Source organism: Lycium barbarum, chromosome 6 (genome assembly GCF_019175385.1).
Source record: "Lycium barbarum isolate Lr01 chromosome 6, ASM1917538v2, whole genome shotgun sequence".
NCBI lineage: Eukaryota > Viridiplantae > Streptophyta > Magnoliopsida > Solanales > Solanaceae > Lycium > Lycium barbarum.
Genome location: NC_083342.1, coordinates 119,272,795 through 119,290,013, shown reverse-complemented (window position 1 = coordinate 119,290,013; position 17,219 = coordinate 119,272,795). Strand labels below are relative to the sequence as shown.

General features: G+C 35.1%; 2 protein-coding genes across 3 annotated transcripts; one reads left to right on the top strand and one right to left on the bottom strand.

Moving 5' to 3' along the window:
* Positions 1-479: 479 nt before the first annotated feature.
* Positions 480-7,494, bottom strand: LOC132645875 (probable E3 ubiquitin-protein ligase LUL4). Of its 2 annotated transcripts, XM_060363118.1 has the most exons (4): positions 6,958-7,494; positions 2,485-2,992; positions 818-923; positions 480-727 (listed from the first exon to the last, which is right to left on the bottom strand). In XM_060363118.1, exons 1-4 carry the CDS (start codon positions 7,434-7,436, stop codon positions 714-716), a joined length of 1,107 nt encoding a protein of 368 aa, XP_060219101.1. In that variant the 5' UTR covers positions 7,437-7,494; the 3' UTR covers positions 480-713. The 2 variants fall into 2 exon arrangements, with proteins under 2 accessions (XP_060219101.1, XP_060219100.1); XM_060363117.1 differs by having other exon boundaries at positions 480-923; positions 6,958-7,492.
* A 3,132-nt stretch (positions 7,495-10,626) lies between these two features.
* Positions 10,627-16,787, top strand: LOC132645874 (serine/threonine-protein kinase BSK2-like). Its single transcript, XM_060363116.1, has 10 exons — positions 10,627-10,938; positions 11,515-11,735; positions 12,018-12,153; positions 13,363-13,496; positions 13,887-13,992; positions 14,361-14,446; positions 14,975-15,163; positions 15,251-15,409; positions 15,701-15,814; positions 16,262-16,787. The coding sequence occupies exons 1-10, from the start codon at positions 10,857-10,859 to the stop codon at positions 16,511-16,513; spliced, it is 1,479 nt and encodes a 492-aa protein (XP_060219099.1). The 5' UTR covers positions 10,627-10,856; the 3' UTR covers positions 16,514-16,787.
* The last annotated feature ends 432 nt before the right edge of the window (positions 16,788-17,219 follow it).

Genomic DNA, 17,219 nt, shown 5'->3' with positions numbered 1-17,219 from the left:
TGCACTAGTTATATTCTTTCCCAACTTTGACTCTGCAGTGGAAAACCCAAAAAAGGAAGTGGAAAAAGAAAGGAATTCTGTAAGCAGAAATACATTGCTACGTCCAAAGCATACTTTTCTTCCTTTGGTTAAGAAACATGATCCAGTGATACGTCAAAGTTCAAACCTTGGGATCAGCTAACTGATTCCATCGACACTTTTGCTTTAACGTCATTCAAGATTGTCTCCCTTCTCATACTAGATAGAGACCAATCCCTTCCAAATTCAAATACAGTCCTTTATACTTTCAGACAACATTTCAGCCTTTTGTCTTCTCAAAATCCTAGTAGAGCCAAAGCCTAGATTCGTCATGTGCTTTCTTTTCCCTTTTTTCTCCACTTTACTTGCAGTACAAATATTCCCACCCCTTTTTTCCATCACACATGAAAATGAGAAATGAAAAAGAGGAAAGACAATACCTCAAGAAATAAAGGGAAAACTGAAAGATAAGTCTAAATTTTCCTTTAACAAAAAGGTGAAAATGTTGGCAAAAACTTCTATTATTCACACCGCATTATGTACAATCTCTGTGCTATACAATCACAGGCTGAATAAAAGACCGAAAAGCAAACCTTGGACTTGTTACAATTCTGGGCTATCACAACTTCCCAGCTTATGATGACACTACAAAGCAGAAAGGCAAAGCAGAAAGGGAAGAAATAGAGCCTCTTACGTCAGTCATTAGATACTGCATAAAATTTCCGTGTTCATAAGAAATGTTTAGATTAGTTTTGACGCCATTAAACACTGCATTTTAAACTTTATGATCTAGGTGTACCTTCATTATTGACCTTAATCTCCAAAAGTTCCTCAATGGGTTGGCGGCATATAGGGCACTTATTTGATTGATGCCTCAGTTCTTTGGCGCACTCACTGCACAAACACTGCAAAGTTGAAACACCAAAGTTAACGGACATCAAAGAGGAAACAAACTGAGAATACAAGAGAGGTCACAACTTCCTGCTGGAAAACTATACTCACTTCATTGTCCATTCTGTTGCTTTCCTACGTTATTTCTTTTTCATTTTTTATTTAATGTAATGGCAATTTAAAAAGTTCCCACAGGAACTCAAAGGAGAGATCAAATGATAAACTAAAGCATTCTCAAAAACTACATGCCCCTCTTCCTTCTTGAGAGGGGTGTGGTTTGGACAATGTTTATCACTCCTCCCTCCCACTTATGCCACATATATATCAAAAAAGAAAGTTTTAACAAATTATTATCCTTGAATTATTTACCATTCTAAACATATTAGCCTATTAGTAGTGAAATTCTTTTAGCCTATCAAAAAACATTTGGTAATGATTCGATCCCTCTAAGAATTTCAGGCCCTTATCTCCAACTCCGGCCCTGGAGGTTAATATGTTCCGCAATGTCAACCTCCAATAAAGATTGGATTCCAGTATGTTACTGGGAGTACCAAGTCCGCCAAATTGTAACAACATTTATTGGTTTGCTGTTATTAAGTATTGAAGCAAAATCTGTAACCTAAGAGATCCATACAAAATTTTTAATTTTAGATGCAAGACAACAATGAGCTAATGTGCTTTGGTGCATACCAGAGACATCAGAAATGGCCATGTATTCTAAAAGTATTCTATGTTATCAGTATCCACTAAAACCTATAGCCCATAGCATGCACCTGTAAACTCTATCAGGAGAAGAGCCTTCAGTTTTTACTCCCTTTTTTTTAAGAGGAATGGCTTTACACGAGTGTAAAATCCAACAATATTGCTCAACAGGTTACTGATAAAACTACAGGCCAAGAACGAAAAAGGCTCAAATATGCCATCGAACTATCGGAAATGGCTCATTTATGTCACTCGTCAATAGTTTGGCTCATTTATGCCATCGAACTATCGGAAATGGCTCATTTATGCCATCGCCGTTACCAAAATGACTCATCCATGACATTTTTCATTAACGGCGATTTTATAATACCAGATATGACACGTGGCCTCCAATTAGAGGTCTACGTCGTTTAATTAAACCAGCCCAATTTTAAATCCCAAATTAATAAAAAATCCGACCCATACACCCGACCCACCCACAACCATAATTTAGTTGGAGGTAACTTGTCATATCTGGTATTGTAAAACCGGCATTAATGAAAAATGACATGGATGAGTCATTTAGGTAAAGGCGATGGCATAAATGAGCCAAACTATTGATGAGTGACATAAATGAGCCATTTCCGATAGTTCAATGGCATAGATGAGCCAAACTATTGATGGGTGGCATAAATGAGCCATTTCTGATAATTCGATGGCATAGATAAGCCAAATTATTGACGAGTGGCATAAATGAGCCATTTCCGATAGTTCGATGGCATATTTGAGCCTTTTCAGGGCCAAGAATAATATGTACCAGACTGTAGACTTATCATATACTTCTACCATGAGATATTGAAGAAATAAAGTAACAGTCAAAGTTAATGATCGTACCATATGTCTACATGGCAAAACTGCCGTGTCTTTCGGCTCAGTCATGCAAATTACACATTCTTTTCCTGACTCCTCATTATTGAGGTTAGTTTCATCTGAATTGTTGATCCCATAAATCTCTCGCAACTCATAGCGAACTCCTTCAACCCATAAAATCTGCTTGATCACCTTGACTTGAAAATGATCCTCATTATCCTTCACTAGCACAGCTTCAGTTATCTGTGAATGGGGAGACTTATCCTGTGATTTCCCATCATACTTCTCATCCGTTGGTGTAGACGGCAGACATGACTCTGCTGATATAACAAGCGGGAAAATTTCTTCTCCTTGGGATGGCTTTGATAGGTCATTGACGTCAAAAAAGCCCAGGTCAATTCCAGTTCCTGAAGGCTGGCAAAACTTTTGGCCCAGTCCTTTTTTAAATGGTATTTGACAAGGCTTGATTTCAGGATATACTGGACTGAATTTGCAGTTGGCCCCTTCCTTAGCAAAGTAGAAAATGGTGATACTGCAGTCAAAGAACAAAAGAAAATAAATGAATCTTATTCTTTCTTTTTGGCAAAATAATAAAGGCTATTCCATGAAACATCAAATGAGTGCCAACCTAGGATAGCATAGTGCCAGCACCAGTTTAAGTAAGAAGAAGCAATCATTGCAACCAAGAAACTAAGAGCATATTCTATAAATATTAAGTACAAAGTTTTACGAACATGACGGCAAAATGGCCTATTATCCACCAAGTTTCTAACCATGTGCCATTGGCCTCGGGGATTTCTTGGTTATAAGAAAAACATGACAGCAAAATGCCTGAGAGCTATGATATTATACACAGGTACGTGAACAAGAACTTATTTCCCAAACCAAGATCAGAAATAGTCATGCAAATTTAGCAGTTTTACAGGAGAGAGATTTATATTCAGTTCTGCCACACCGAATGAACTGACTGTTGACAGAAAACAAAATTTACTCATTTTTATTGCACAAAGCCCCATCAAGAACATGGAAAAAAGAAGAGAAACTTCAAGAGCTTCATCTCCCTATAAACCTTGAATTGATAGCCGTAACTCGTAAGGCTACTTTCTATTGACACGTTGTTCGTGACTCCAAAAAAACAGTCAATTAAAAGGTCAGAGAGCCCTGGCCCTTAAAAACTACTTATTAAGGATTTGTTTCACGTGATATGCTGATGACTTACTACTGGGAATAGTGGACCCCGTCGAGCTTCTCATAGAAATACAAAGAACGTATCAGGTTAATCTTTTGATGGGAGATGCTCTTTGTTTTAGATAATGAACACATTCCATTATTACCAACCCAAACAAAAATACCACCTCTCTGAAATATGCGGGGTTCATAATTAATCAGAATCCAATAAGCATGTTGCCATCCAGGTATCTGATCTTTAAAGAAGTGGCTGATCCAGAAGAACTGCCTAATGGTACATCTATCTTTTGCGGGGTTTGTCCCCGAAACAAGGGCTTTTAAGAAACTAAGGAAACAACGGTTTTCTTATACAATAAAGCAGTACATCTTACAAAATCGAATCAGATGTTTTTATGTGGTGCTAACAATGTAGTAACTAAATTTGTAGCCCCAAATGTTACAGTTTATGTTCCTACCTATTATCTGGATATATCAAGAAAGATATACAGTCTAATGAGGCCACTGTGAAATATTTACTCATGGGTGGGGCAAGCTCTTCTATTCTGGTTCATGTTTTCTCTTGGCTATATGGTTCATCTGGGGGAGAGATTGAGCTTCAAATAATCTCTTTAGACTACACATAACCAACCATATTAAGCATATGGATAGTGTAACTTCAATGATCATCTTCAACTCACTGATATAATAACCTACCAAATTGAATAAGCATCAAACAAAAGAAAATCAAACAAAAGAAACTAAGGAAAAGAAAATGAGTTGATATAACCTCAGTTAGTCAAGAAGATTTTTATTTTTTTATTTTGGGAGAAGGTAACATAAAGAATAAGTCCAGAAGAATATTGCAAATGCCACAATTCCTAATTAAATTATTTCTTCATTTGATTGTCTTTTGGATTCTTTTGAATCTAGTCTTCATCAAGGTTTATTTTTGCTGCACTTCGTGAAATTCGAGTAAAGAATAGCTGGTTGCGAAAAGACCTTAAAATCACCCTAACAGAAAGCATTAGATGCCACTAACAAGGTATAATAGAAGTCTGATATTTTCCCATTGACCATTTTGATTACGGAATTACAATTTGACAACAACAAACAGTTAACTTTTTTACTAATCAAAGACAAGTCCATATTCATAGGTATCTAATATTTGCTTTGTCTTTTTCTTGTTGAATTTCTTCGTGACACTGTACTTATTAAGTATTTGTTTGACTTGGCATTCAGATAAGGCATAGAAGTTATACTAGTCTGAAATATGCTTAGATAACCTAAAGTTCGAGAGAAATTTCATATAGAAAAAAAAAAATATTCTACGCCACATTTGATTTGTTCCAATCAAATCACGATTATTTGGAGCTAGGGACTCAGAGGATACAATCTCCCAGAAATCCACTTCCATGTAACAATTGGCAATATTGATGTACTAGTTCATTCCGTGGTATTGCTAAAAAAGGTTAACAAGCTGAATTCAACCATTTAAGACGACACTCTTTCACTGCTGGCATAGTAAATAATATATTCTAAATTGTTGCATCAAGACCATCTAAAGTACAAAGCTTGATAATCTGTATTCACTATTCCCCCGGTATTGAGTATTGCGAGATACATATTATTAAGAGGCAACAATAGAATCAGTGTCAGCGTAGGATCATCCTCAAAGGAAATAATCCAAGATTGTAAAAGAAACACGGGGAAGTAAAGTACCTTACTAGTTGTTAACACACTATTGACAAGGAGTTCAGCTCAATGAGGTTCATCAAAATTAGATAAGTTATTATTGTGGAGACCATGACCTAAGAAGTTTTATCTTCCGAGTAGCATTCTCAAATAGTTTTTTCCATATAAGACAAAACAATGAAAAAGGCCTTCTCACAAATAACTCATAATACCTTCCATTAAACTTTTGTCAAACCTTGGAATCGGGACTCTCACCACAACTACTACAATATCATTTCATTGAACAGATAAAACAGAAGAATTTGAGTCTAAATATCTCTCAGTTAAAATTTTAAATAACAAGTTGGATACAAACTTACCACACAAGGAATGCCCAAAAGTGCATATACTGCAAGTTCCCATACAACGTTAAGGAAGTCCAATAGTTAATACTAACATTACAAGTAATCAAGTATTTGCATGGTTATTGTTGATATGCCCGATAAAAATTTGCCAGATACTTCGGAAAAAAATGCAAATAACAGCAAGAAAGTTAATTGTTTATCCGATCCTAAGAGAGAATAGATGACTCAACATCACATATATTCCGGTTTGCAGGAATTTAGCATTTAATTCCATGTGATTCTTTTCAGACGTATAGGACAAATATTTGACTGGCAGTTGACTTTTCCCCTACAATCCAACTATCAGGCTTACACAGCTTCATCGATGCGATAAAATCCTTCTATCCCTAAGTTCTAAGTTCGCATAATAGAACCAAAAATGCTGTTACTATCAAGGGATCATAATTCTAACCGATAACACAACAATCCACCAAAACAAGTTAACAACAGCCAATTTAGAAACATACTCATAATCTCCAAACATTTTTGCAGCCATTTCATAATATCAGTTACAGATTCCTCGGTCATTTTCAATGTAGTCACCTCCATTAGAGATTCTATAGAAACTAATTTCTATGAACAAAATACCCCATAGAGATATTGAATAGAAAGGGTTTTTTTTTTTGTTTCCACCATAATTTTGAAAATGAACATTTAAATGCCCTTCACAAGTAAGTAAATAGATCCGAAACATATAAAATGCGGTTAATCCCAGAGTACAATCTTTACAGCTCACTGGTTTTAAAGTGGCCCAGTTGAAATTTCGAGTTTCAAACTTCTAAACTTTTAACGGTGGATGCTTTAAGGGGTCGTTTGGTAGAAGGTACAAGCTGGGATATAAATTTATACCTTCTACCAAACATGGTACAAAAATTAGTGTTGGATATCCCAGCTTATACCTTCTTATCCCACTTATACTGGAATTATTTTATACCATCTTTCCAATAGATGGGATAAATTAGTCCTGGGATTATAATCCCGAGATAATTTCGACTATCTACCAAACGACCCCTAAGTATTTTGAAATAAAATTTATATATTTGAAACTACATAAAAAGTAGTATAAATAACAATAATTAAAAACTTAAAATATTAAAAAGTCAAATAAGGAAATTCCGGTCAACCAAAAAGTTGATTGACTCTAGAAATTCCAAGTCAGCCACATAAAATGGGACGGATGGATTAATTAAAAATGAACAATTAAATCAAAGCAGAAGTATATGAAAAGAGAGCACGGAGAAACATGATCGAGTACCTTCCATCAACAAGGGCATCAAAAGTAAAAGAAACCAAATGGAAATCCTTATTGAGCTCATCAACTTGAAGCCTTATAGTATCCTTATGAACATTAACATCATTCTTAATCTGCTTTGCGTTTTGGTGATCCACATACGGCACTGGAGGCCTAAACCCTAAACCCCATCCATTATTACTATGAGGACGATAATAAGGAGGATAATTATGATTTTGATAGACTACAGGTGGTGGTGGTGGTGGTCTAGTACCACCATAATTACCAGTCTGACTGTAATTAGCATGATAGGGGTAATAATTACTGGGGCCCACGTTGTGGGGTGGTGGGGGTAGGGGAAAGGAGTAGGGTGGGTGGGGTGGTGGTGGTGGTGGTGGAGAAAAAGAGGGAAAGGGTGGTGGAGTAGAAGAAGATGGTGGTAGTGGTGTTGATGGGCGGGGGTGGTGGTGATTTTGCTGCCTTTTACTCCATGAAATTCCCATGTTTGTTTTGCTTAGAGAAGAAGAATGGACTAGTTCTTTTTTTTTTTTTGAAGAAGAAGAAGAAGAAGAATGTAGGACCCACGGGGGAGGTTTTGCCTTTAAAAATACGTAAAAGGAAATAGATTAGGAAGTTTAGGTGTTGAAAAACAAATTAAAAAAGGGCAAGGAAAAAATTATTGGTACATAACTATAGTTTTAAAAAATTACAAATACCTGTATGATACTATAACTATAGCTACATTTCATAAATACATAAATTATAGATAATTACGCTTTAAACTATAAATATTTATGAAATTTTCGGTGTAAATTGAGTTTTACCAAAAAAGAAACAATTTTTACTACTCTTTTCTTTCTACTGTTTTGTTAAAGGAGAAGTTTAATTTTTCAAACTCTATGAACCTTCTTTTTGGTTTTTTCAAACACAGAGAAAACAAAAGGTTAATTTGTTTGGTTATTGAAGTCACAAGATAAAATTAAAAATAAACGTCAGAAATAGTACGTTTTGATATTTCCTGAGCCTTTTCTTTTAACTTTTCCCTTGACTGTGATATCAAAATCATTACTTTTATGTTAAGAAATCTCCGTATAGTTATTTATGTTATTTTGATTGTAGAATAAGTTATAATTGTAATTTATTTTTCTTGAAAGTTCCAAGTCTAGAAGTATATTTTTTCTTATAAGATTATTCACTACTTTATACATATAAAAGTGCTTGATTTTATCAAAATATAGTTTAAATTTGTATAAATTTAATAATAAAGACTTTTCTCTGCACAAAACAGAAAGATCTAAATAGTATAAAATAAAAGTAGGCATTTAGCATATTCAAAAAGAGGAAGCATTCCGTCAAAGATATAGCTAATTTATTAATTTCTCTAATAAGGATTATTGACATTGTTTTCTTCACGAAAATATTTGCAATTAAAAAAAAATTAAAATAAAATAATATTGTTCTTGATCAACTTCAAATAAAGTATTTGACGGCAAATTGAGGATGTTGAAACCTTTTGGGCATTGACCAGACACATGTGTACATTATTTACCTCTCATAAGGTTTTAATAATCTCTTAAAATAATAATAATAATAATGTTCCCTTGCGGTTTTCACGGTTCTTTTCCCTATTGTTTATTCATCATTTTGGTGTATAAATTATTAAATGCATGAGCGATTTTTGACTCTTGAAGAATTGAAATGTCAAGAAGACGTTGGCATTTGAAAAATATTAGGTTCAAGTGTTCAACTCTAACCGATTTCGCACTTACATCAACATAGTTAGGATAGATCTGTTGTCATGATATGGGCTCGTAGAGTTATCTTTAGCCCGATAAAACAAAGATGATTCTATGAGAATTGGGTTGTTGGCAAAAATCTATTAGATGTTCGATTTTGAGATTTCTAGGGAAAATTTCATAAACAAAGTGATTAGGGCCATTTGCACTTTTTCCCTATTTTGTGACCCTTTTTTGCCCTTCAAATAGGCTGGTATTTAATTTTTCCCCTTCAAAATAGAACTTATGTCTTTAGGGACATAAGCTACACATTATAATATCCACGAGTTATGCTAGCACCCTTAAAAAATTTATGCCCCTATAGGCATAAGTTTGATTTTGAAGGCCAAGTTAAAGACCAATCCATTTGAAGGGCAAACCGGGCAATTACTTCACATGATTAGTGTCCCTTTTTCTTTTGGTTTGTGTGAAAATAGGGACATTTTTTTCAAAACGTAGCAGTAGTTTTCTTTCAAAATTACGCATACAGTATCTAATCGTAACTAAAATCACTCAAATACAATACCTAGTTGCAACTAAAATGACGAGAATATTTACTAACTATCGCGAATTTACACTTCTAATGAGATACCGGATACAAAATCCCTTATTACATGAACATGCTTTCAATCTTCTTTCCTTAATGCCATTGAATCTCCCTCCGAACTTCCAAATACACGAATTAACAACAACAAAAAAAAATCATTGAAATCTACCCCTCGAAGCTTCAAAATACATGATTTTTACCCATCAAAAATCCGCTATTGGAATCTTCCTTCAAAGCTTTCAAATACTCTATTACATGTGTGTTGATTATTGTACTTATTTTTGATTTGTCTATAAATGGTATGATATAAATACTAAAATTTAAAGTAATTTGTATGTGCAACTACAACCTTGTAATTTTGTATGCATAGCTTAACAGTGTGCATGAATTTTTAAGTCGTCCAACTTTGAACCAATCTAGGATATATAAAATTAGAAATTTCCACGATAAGCATACATGTCCATTGAAGAATAAGATTTATTCACAACGTTAAACAACTTGTGGGTTGATAAGGGGCATTGATCAAATCCAAATATGATACAGTAATATAAGAGAAATGCACCCCAAAAGACGTAATAGATGATGTGAAAGGGATATTGACGTGAACTCTTAGCTGCATAAAGGTATGACGTTCTAAAGAGAATGCTTTTATGTTATTGAGCGAGGACACATCTAATTTTTACCAGAAATTGTCTTGCTACTATACATCTTGAATACAACATATCGTGGTTCAACTATCAGAATAATAAAAGCTATATTCTTGCTAAGAAGATTAATGAAATTTATTGCAAGAGAAAAAAAGATCTACACCTAGGCTTTATTGGAGATTTAGGGCATGATATAGTACCAACTCCCAAAAGATGCCATTTGGTAGGAGTTTTACGTAATATTGACTTGAAATTAACTTAATTTAAAAGGATGACCAATAAAAATTCATATGTAATTGATGTTAACTTGCTTGGAATTAAGTTATATATAGTAATAATAGCAATGATTACTGTATAAAACTTCAAAGATAAGACTTAACAAAAGGAAGAGGAAGTTAAAAGACCCAATTAGGAAACATAAAGTATTATTTTGGTAATAGAATCTTGAATGGACAAATACTAGGAAATAAAGTAGGTGAAATGGAAGTATTTCTTTTCCTGTCTTGCCTTTGTCATTTCAATTCCTTAGCATTAGAAAGGCAAACTCTTTTCACCTCACTCTGTGTGCCACGCGTCTCTCTGCAACAGTACCGTGTGAAAAGGAATAAGTTTACATAAATTTAAACGGAGGAGTATTTACTTACTACAAAGCATTTAAACCGAGTCCCACAGCCACGTTGTTGTTATTTATATCTATCTTCACGTGACTTATCATGTGACTTATCATGTGACTAAACCCCTCTATTCTCGGTGGTCGTCTCTCTTTCCTTTTTGTGTTCTCACTTTCTCGTTTACTTTCCACTAATCATTAGCACCTCATATCTATACTTAGCTCAAAAAAAGATACAAGCTTTGTTTGATTTTTGAGCAACCATTTTGATTCTTTGTTGTGGGGTTTGAGTTAAGACTACTGTGAGTGTCATTTTTTTGGCTGTCTATGTGAGCTGATGAAAAATGGGCTGTTTACAGTCCAAAACTGCAAATGTTCAGTCCCCAGATAAAGAACCTTCTCAAGATGACTCAAAAACAGATCTTGGTATTACTCTTTTTTTCTTTAGTTTACATTATTTACTGTATATTTATATTGGTCTTGTACTGTGTGTTCTTGGTTTTATGTTGGGGTTTGGGGAACAGGCTTGTACTTGTTGGTTTTTGAGTTTTTGTTGATTGCATGTTGATTGTTTGATCTGGGTTGTACTTAATTTGTCCATCTATTTTGATTATTTGCCATTTGTCTATTACTTACTGTAATAATCTTTCTGTTTATTTAACTTGTTCTGGAAGTTCTGATCCATGAATATTGTGGAATATTCATTGTTTGTAAACTTGCCATGCTGCTTCTTTTTCCTTTTAGCAAGATTTATTCGTTTATTTCTTTTATTCTCGTTTTTCTTTTTTTATATTTGTATATAGGGTTTCTAATTAGTACTACTTAAATTGATGTGGGTATAATTGGTTTCTTGTAATCCTGTAAGACAGAAACAGGGCAAGTATTTGTATCTGAGCTAAGATTCTCCTGTTTAAGTATATTAGGTGCAAAAAATTTCAATGTAATTGTAGTGTTTAATAACTTTTTTCTGTAATTAATTTCTTGTTTAATTTGTTGATGAAGCTAATGGGGATCAATTAGACCAAGATCAAGTGCCTGCATTCAAGGAATTTAGTCTTGCGGAACTCCGTGCAGCAACAAATGGGTTTAGCAGTGAATTAATAGTTTCTGAAAGTGGTGAGAAAGCTCCCAACGTTGTCTACAGAGGCAAGCTTCGTAGCAACAGGCTAGCTGCCATCAAGCGCTTCTCCAGGCAGTCGTGGCCTGACGCTCAACAGTTTGTGGTAAAGCTGTCTGCAGATTATATAGTTTAATCCTTTTAGCCATCATAATTGTTGAGCAAGAAAGGTTATGATTAAAAATTGTGTGTGATATGAGTACCACTTCCACCCCAAGCTTCAGTTGGTTTCCAAGTTCCCACAACACTCTGTTAATATGATGATTCTAATACAATAAGTTTGTTAAACCTTATGTATATGTGTGTAAGCGGTAAATCTCTAAATATCAGAGTATCTTTGCTGTTCCATCAGTTGAACTTTTAGTTTGGTCCTACTCATATACTGCAGGCAGAGGCAGCCGGAGTTGGCAAGGTTCGGCATAAGAGATTGGTGAATCTAATTGGCTGTTGTGCAGAGGGAGATGAGCGTCTATTGGTTGCAGAATACATGCCTAATGATACTCTCTCAAAGCATCTCTTCCACTGTATAGTTTTGTCTTTTGCCTAGTCTACGACTTTTACAAGGATATATCTTTTTATGCTGTTTGAATGTCTGTTCCTATACCAGGTCATTCCCTTTACCTCATTTGGTGATGGATGTTTATATGATTAACCTAGCGATATTGCTTTTGATCTCTAACTCCAAGGTCATGCCATAGTCAGGCTTCCTGCTGAATGCTAAACTATGCTTTTAGGTTATGCCTGCTAAAGGAGGGCCTTGCTTCATTGGTTTTGTTGAGTTACAAGTTAGAGGAGGTCTAGTGTTTGATTCTGTTTAACTACAAGTTTTTCTTGATTAAAAAAAAAAAAAAGGGTTATGCCTGCTAATTCTGTTTCCTCACAAGTCAGGCATGCTGCATCAACTTGGTGAATCCTTAGAACTAACACTCAAAGGGATCTTGTACTATATAACATGAACTATTTAGCTTTGAGATCAATCGTTTGGAGTTGATTAGAGGCCACATGAATGATTGGCTTGAGTAAAGCAAAGAACATGACTTCTTCTTTTAATAAATAATAGGCAGTTGTTTTGACTATTTCACATTTTAGATGAATAAAGAGTCTAGAATGCTCCAAACAATGTTATAAGATATTTGAAGAAAATTTATCAAGAATCAACTTCCTCTGAATACTGACAAGCCATTGGAATAACTGAAACTAAGTTTTATTGATAGCTTTATAGCAGAGGACTTGGTGCTTCTGTTTGGCTATTCAAACTCCGTCAGTCTTCACTCTGGGAATTGGCTTAGGAATAGGAAACACTGAATATGATTTAGGGTAATTCAGAGACTCCAGTGATTAGTAAAAGTACTGCTTTTGTGAAAGCAACTGATACAATTTTCAGTGTGCTTTTTGCATTAATAACAAACTTGCCAATAGATAAAATAATTACATGGGTTGTTTGTAACACATTAAGAGTTGGCTTGTATTATAGCTTATTCCAGTTTAGCACGCTCTAACTGGTCAATTTGCTAGAGAAAATATGGACTTTTATAGATGCATACTGTTAACGCTTTCCATTCCTTCCAATCTCCAGAGCTCTTTCACTTACCTTTTATTGGTGTCTTTTGGTCTCTATTCATTTTTAAGCCTGTGTACAACATCTCTGAATTTAGTTTCATTTTCATGAGCAGTTCTATTAATCACTTAACTTTCAGGTCTCTTATTAGCATGCATGTGTTTTGGTGGTGCAGGGGAGAAACAACCATTGCCCTGGGAGATGCGAGTAAGAGTTGCATACTATATTGCACAGGCTCTGGGACATTGCAATACTGAAAACAGAAAGATATATCATGATTTGAATGCGTACAGAGTTCTTTTTGATGAGGTACCTAAACATAAAATCAGGAGTCTTTTAATTCATTTTCTGCTTCTTTATTTTGAAGAAACTGGATACCATTAATTCACGTTTAGTTTGACAGGAAGTAATAGGATTCTTCTAAATATCAAGCGTTTGCTTGCAAAAGCTGTATTTTGGTTGTTCTGGACCTCTGTAGAACAGTGACTGATCTTGATTCTTAGGTTATAATAGAGAAATAGGGTTGAGTACTTCTGTGAAGTATTCACAGACCTAGATCATGTATTGTTTTCTCAGTTGCTTTGTTTCGAACCACAGGTTTCGGGCAGATATCCCATCTCCCTATCTCTATGATTTTGCAAATTTCATGATCCTGTCAGTTTTGGGTGCTCTGTTCTTGAATTTGCTATGATATTTCAGGAAGGTGACCCCCGATTATCTAGTTTCGGTCTAATGAAAAACAGCAGAGATGGAAAGAGCTATAGCACCAATCTTGCTTATACACCTCCTGAGTTTTTGCGCACAGGTACACACACGACACCACACCGCATTATAGATGGATGAACTGGTAGTCATTTGAAATTGCTTTGAGATTCTTGATTACAGAGAGAACCAATTGCATTAAGTATAAGCATTCTCTGATACTTATAGACTCTTATTCTCGTGCACAATTTGCTGCAGTTTTGTGGGTTTAACTTCATAAAAAAGTCAAACTATTTCATTTACCATATTTGAAGTGAAATCCTTTAGTTTCACTACATTATTACACTTGTTCAATTCCTTACCTTGTGCCTTTACTTTTTTTATGCCCCTTTGATTTCTATTCATGTTTAGTTACTTAACTTGTTTTCTCCTATCCTTTTCTTTCTGTTTCCCCTTGATTTCTATTTATAGGCCGGGTAATCGCAGAAAGCGTGATCTACAGCTATGGGACTGTTTTGCTGGACCTGTTGAGTGGAAAGCATATCCCTCCAAGCCATGTAATGTACTCTGACATAGAAATCTTTCAAAATTTCTTCACCATTTGGCTCAATGATGTCGGGAACTAGTTTCTAAACTATTTCATACTATAACTATGGGTCTACTTGATAATTTGACTCAGTGAAGGCTGTCATCTACAGCTACTCAATCTGGAGTAATGAAGTTTTACTATTTTATTTAATGACTGGATTGTTGTGCCTATGTTATCTAGAGTGTTGAACACTGATTGTAAATTTTAATTATTCTCCTCTATTTTGATATGCACTTGTAATGAGTGATGCTTGAATAAGTAAGCTTTCGTGTTGTCCTCTGAAAAAGTCCGTCATTAAATAAATTCTCTAATGCTTGAGGCAAAGCCCTTCCTAAGTCAATGAGGTTAACAGATATTTTGGATTATGCTTGATTAGGAACTGTGTTTATTGCCTAATGATTGACCATTTCATTGCTTGCTTTACCCTTACTGTATCAGATAGTTTCTTCGTCTTGCATGCATTTCTCACTGTTGTGGGACTTTGATCAATTTCCAGGCACTAGACTTAATTAGGGGTAAAAATGTGTTGTTACTAATGGATTCATCCTTGGAAGGACAATATGCAAATGAAGACGCAACAGCATTAGTTGAACTTGCTTCAAAGTGTCTCCAGTATGAGGCTAGGGATCGACCTGAAATCAAGTTCATTCTTAATGCAGTGGAGCCCCTTCAGAAGCAGAAGGAGGTATGCTTATTAGAGCATCTTTGATCCTGATGCCTGTATTTCTGATGGATTGAGCCTAACATGGTTCTTGCACATTGTTTATCTTAGGTGGCGTCACATGTTCTGATGGGTCTAACAAAAACTCCAGTGGTGCTCCCAACCATGCTCTCTCCTCTCGGAAAGGCCTGTGCCAGGATGGACCTCACTGCTGTCCATGATATCTTGCTTAAAACAGGTTATAAAGATGAGGAGGGCGCTGAAAATGAGGTGAGCTCACTTTTTATACTGAGGTAAAAAGGGTACTCGGAAATCATCGAACTCGATGCAGAAAGATCATGATAAGGGGTATAATCTACAGTAAGAAAAAACACTAATTATCCTCCACGGTCGTTTGAACTTTCTTTTATTTTCTCATGTTGGCCTCCTTTTTCTGTTCTCAAGTTTAAGTATTAATCATCATTAGAAAAAAAAGCTTAGCAATTTATCTGAAAGAGAAATCTTACCTGGTACTTTTTGGTGGAGTTTTGACATACTTGTTTTTACCTAAATTTTGTAAAGCTCTCATTCCAAGAATGGACACAACAAGTTCAAGATATGTTAAATACTAAGAAATTTGGGGATATTGCCTTCCGGGACAAGGATTTCAAGAGTGCAGTTGACTATTATTCTAAGGTAATCCACTCCTTTGTTTGCTCATATTTTCTTTATCTGTTTGGTGTTGATACTTGGATAAACTTTCTTTATTTTTTGACCTTTTTTGGTAAATTGCTACGTTTATTCATCTGCTCATATGTTCACCCGTTCCTATACGTAATAGTAACAAGGGATTTTCGCACAATAGAGACTTCTTGATTGCTGTGTTGGGAAAACTTCTTCCAGTGACTCGAGTGTTCTAATTGTTAGATCCAGTTGGAGTGGTGATGATGCAAAAGAATGCATAAAAATCTATATCTTGTAGATACTAAAGTATAATAAATGCTTTGTCACTGGCATGTGTTGCAGATAATTGCATATAGGCTATAGCATGTAAGACTAGTATGTCTTATCAAATCATATTATTCAATCATATTTCACTCATAATTATTACATGTACGCCTAACTTTGTCTAATTCCCAACAGTTGGTATCAATGATGTCTGTTCCTTCGGGCACTGTTTTTGTGAGGCGAGCCCTTTCATACATGATGAACGGGCAACCAGAACTGGCACTAAGGGATGCTATGCAAGCCCAGGTTTGCTTACCCGAGTGGCCTACTGCATTCTACATGCAGGCTCTTGCCCTATCCAAACTTGGCATGGAAACTGATGCACAAGACATGCTCAATGACGGAGCCTCCTTTGAATCAAAGAAGTTAAACAGTTGGCGTAACTGATTTGGTGAATCCAGAATGTCGAAGCTGGAGGTAGCTTTACTAGTAAGGATGAGATAGGATACTAGCGAACCAATGTTAATGTGGTTATTTGGGGGTTATATTTATCTCGGCCCTCACTCTTTTGTAGCCCAATACAGTTCTATACAGAAAATGTATAAATTACCCTCGTAGTTTATTTTGCGATGAATGCCAATTCCTTAGTTTTGGAACTCATCAAGAGTTCTTTCATTGTCATGTTTGGGTAAACATTAATGCCATGGTCTGTGTTGCTATTTACAGTTATTTTACCAGTTGAGCATATTATGCAGGCGATAATGATCTCAGAACTCTTACTTCATCTTGATCATTTAAGAAGTAGATACCGTTTTATCTAATTTCCTATTATGAATTTTTTGGAGCTTGTTCATGTAAAACATGGCCAGATTTGATAATAGAACAATTTCCCGGGGACAATGATTTTCGTATCTTAAAAAGTTAACGTGACAATTGTAAAAACACATGAACAATTAAAAGTAGGAGTAAATCGTCGTCATAGGAAATTATGTAAACATCTCAATTTTATTTACCTTCTACAACGATGAAAATGACAAAATTGGAAGAGAACTTCCAAAACTTCATCTCCTTCAAGGGTTGACTGGAATCCTGACTAGAATATGCTTTGATGCTGCAAGAAAATGGTGTTGACCAATAAATAAATTTTACCTTT

What these genes read in the sequence shown, in the direction of transcription:
- LOC132645875 (XM_060363117.1), bottom strand. Translation starts at nt 7,436, where the DNA reads ATGGGAATTTCATGGAGTAAAAGGCAGCAAAATCACCACCACCCCCGC. An exon ending in GATGCCCTTGTTGATGGAAG is followed by an intron (nt 2,993 to 6,957) that starts GTACTCGATCAT and finishes CTTTGACTGCAG; the next exon opens with TATCACCATTTTCTACTTTG. An exon ending in TTTTGCCATGTAGACATATG is followed by an intron (nt 924 to 2,484) that starts GTACGATCATTA and finishes TCAACTTTGCAG; the next exon opens with TGTTTGTGCAGTGAGTGCGC.
- LOC132645874 (XM_060363116.1), top strand. Translation starts at nt 10,857, where the DNA reads ATGGGCTGTTTACAGTCCAAAACTGCAAATGTTCAGTCCCCAGATAAA. An exon ending in CCCTTCAGAAGCAGAAGGAG is followed by an intron (nt 15,164 to 15,250) that starts GTATGCTTATTA and finishes TGTTTATCTTAG; the next exon opens with GTGGCGTCACATGTTCTGAT. An exon ending in CAGTTGACTATTATTCTAAG is followed by an intron (nt 15,815 to 16,261) that starts GTAATCCACTCC and finishes AATTCCCAACAG; the next exon opens with TTGGTATCAATGATGTCTGT.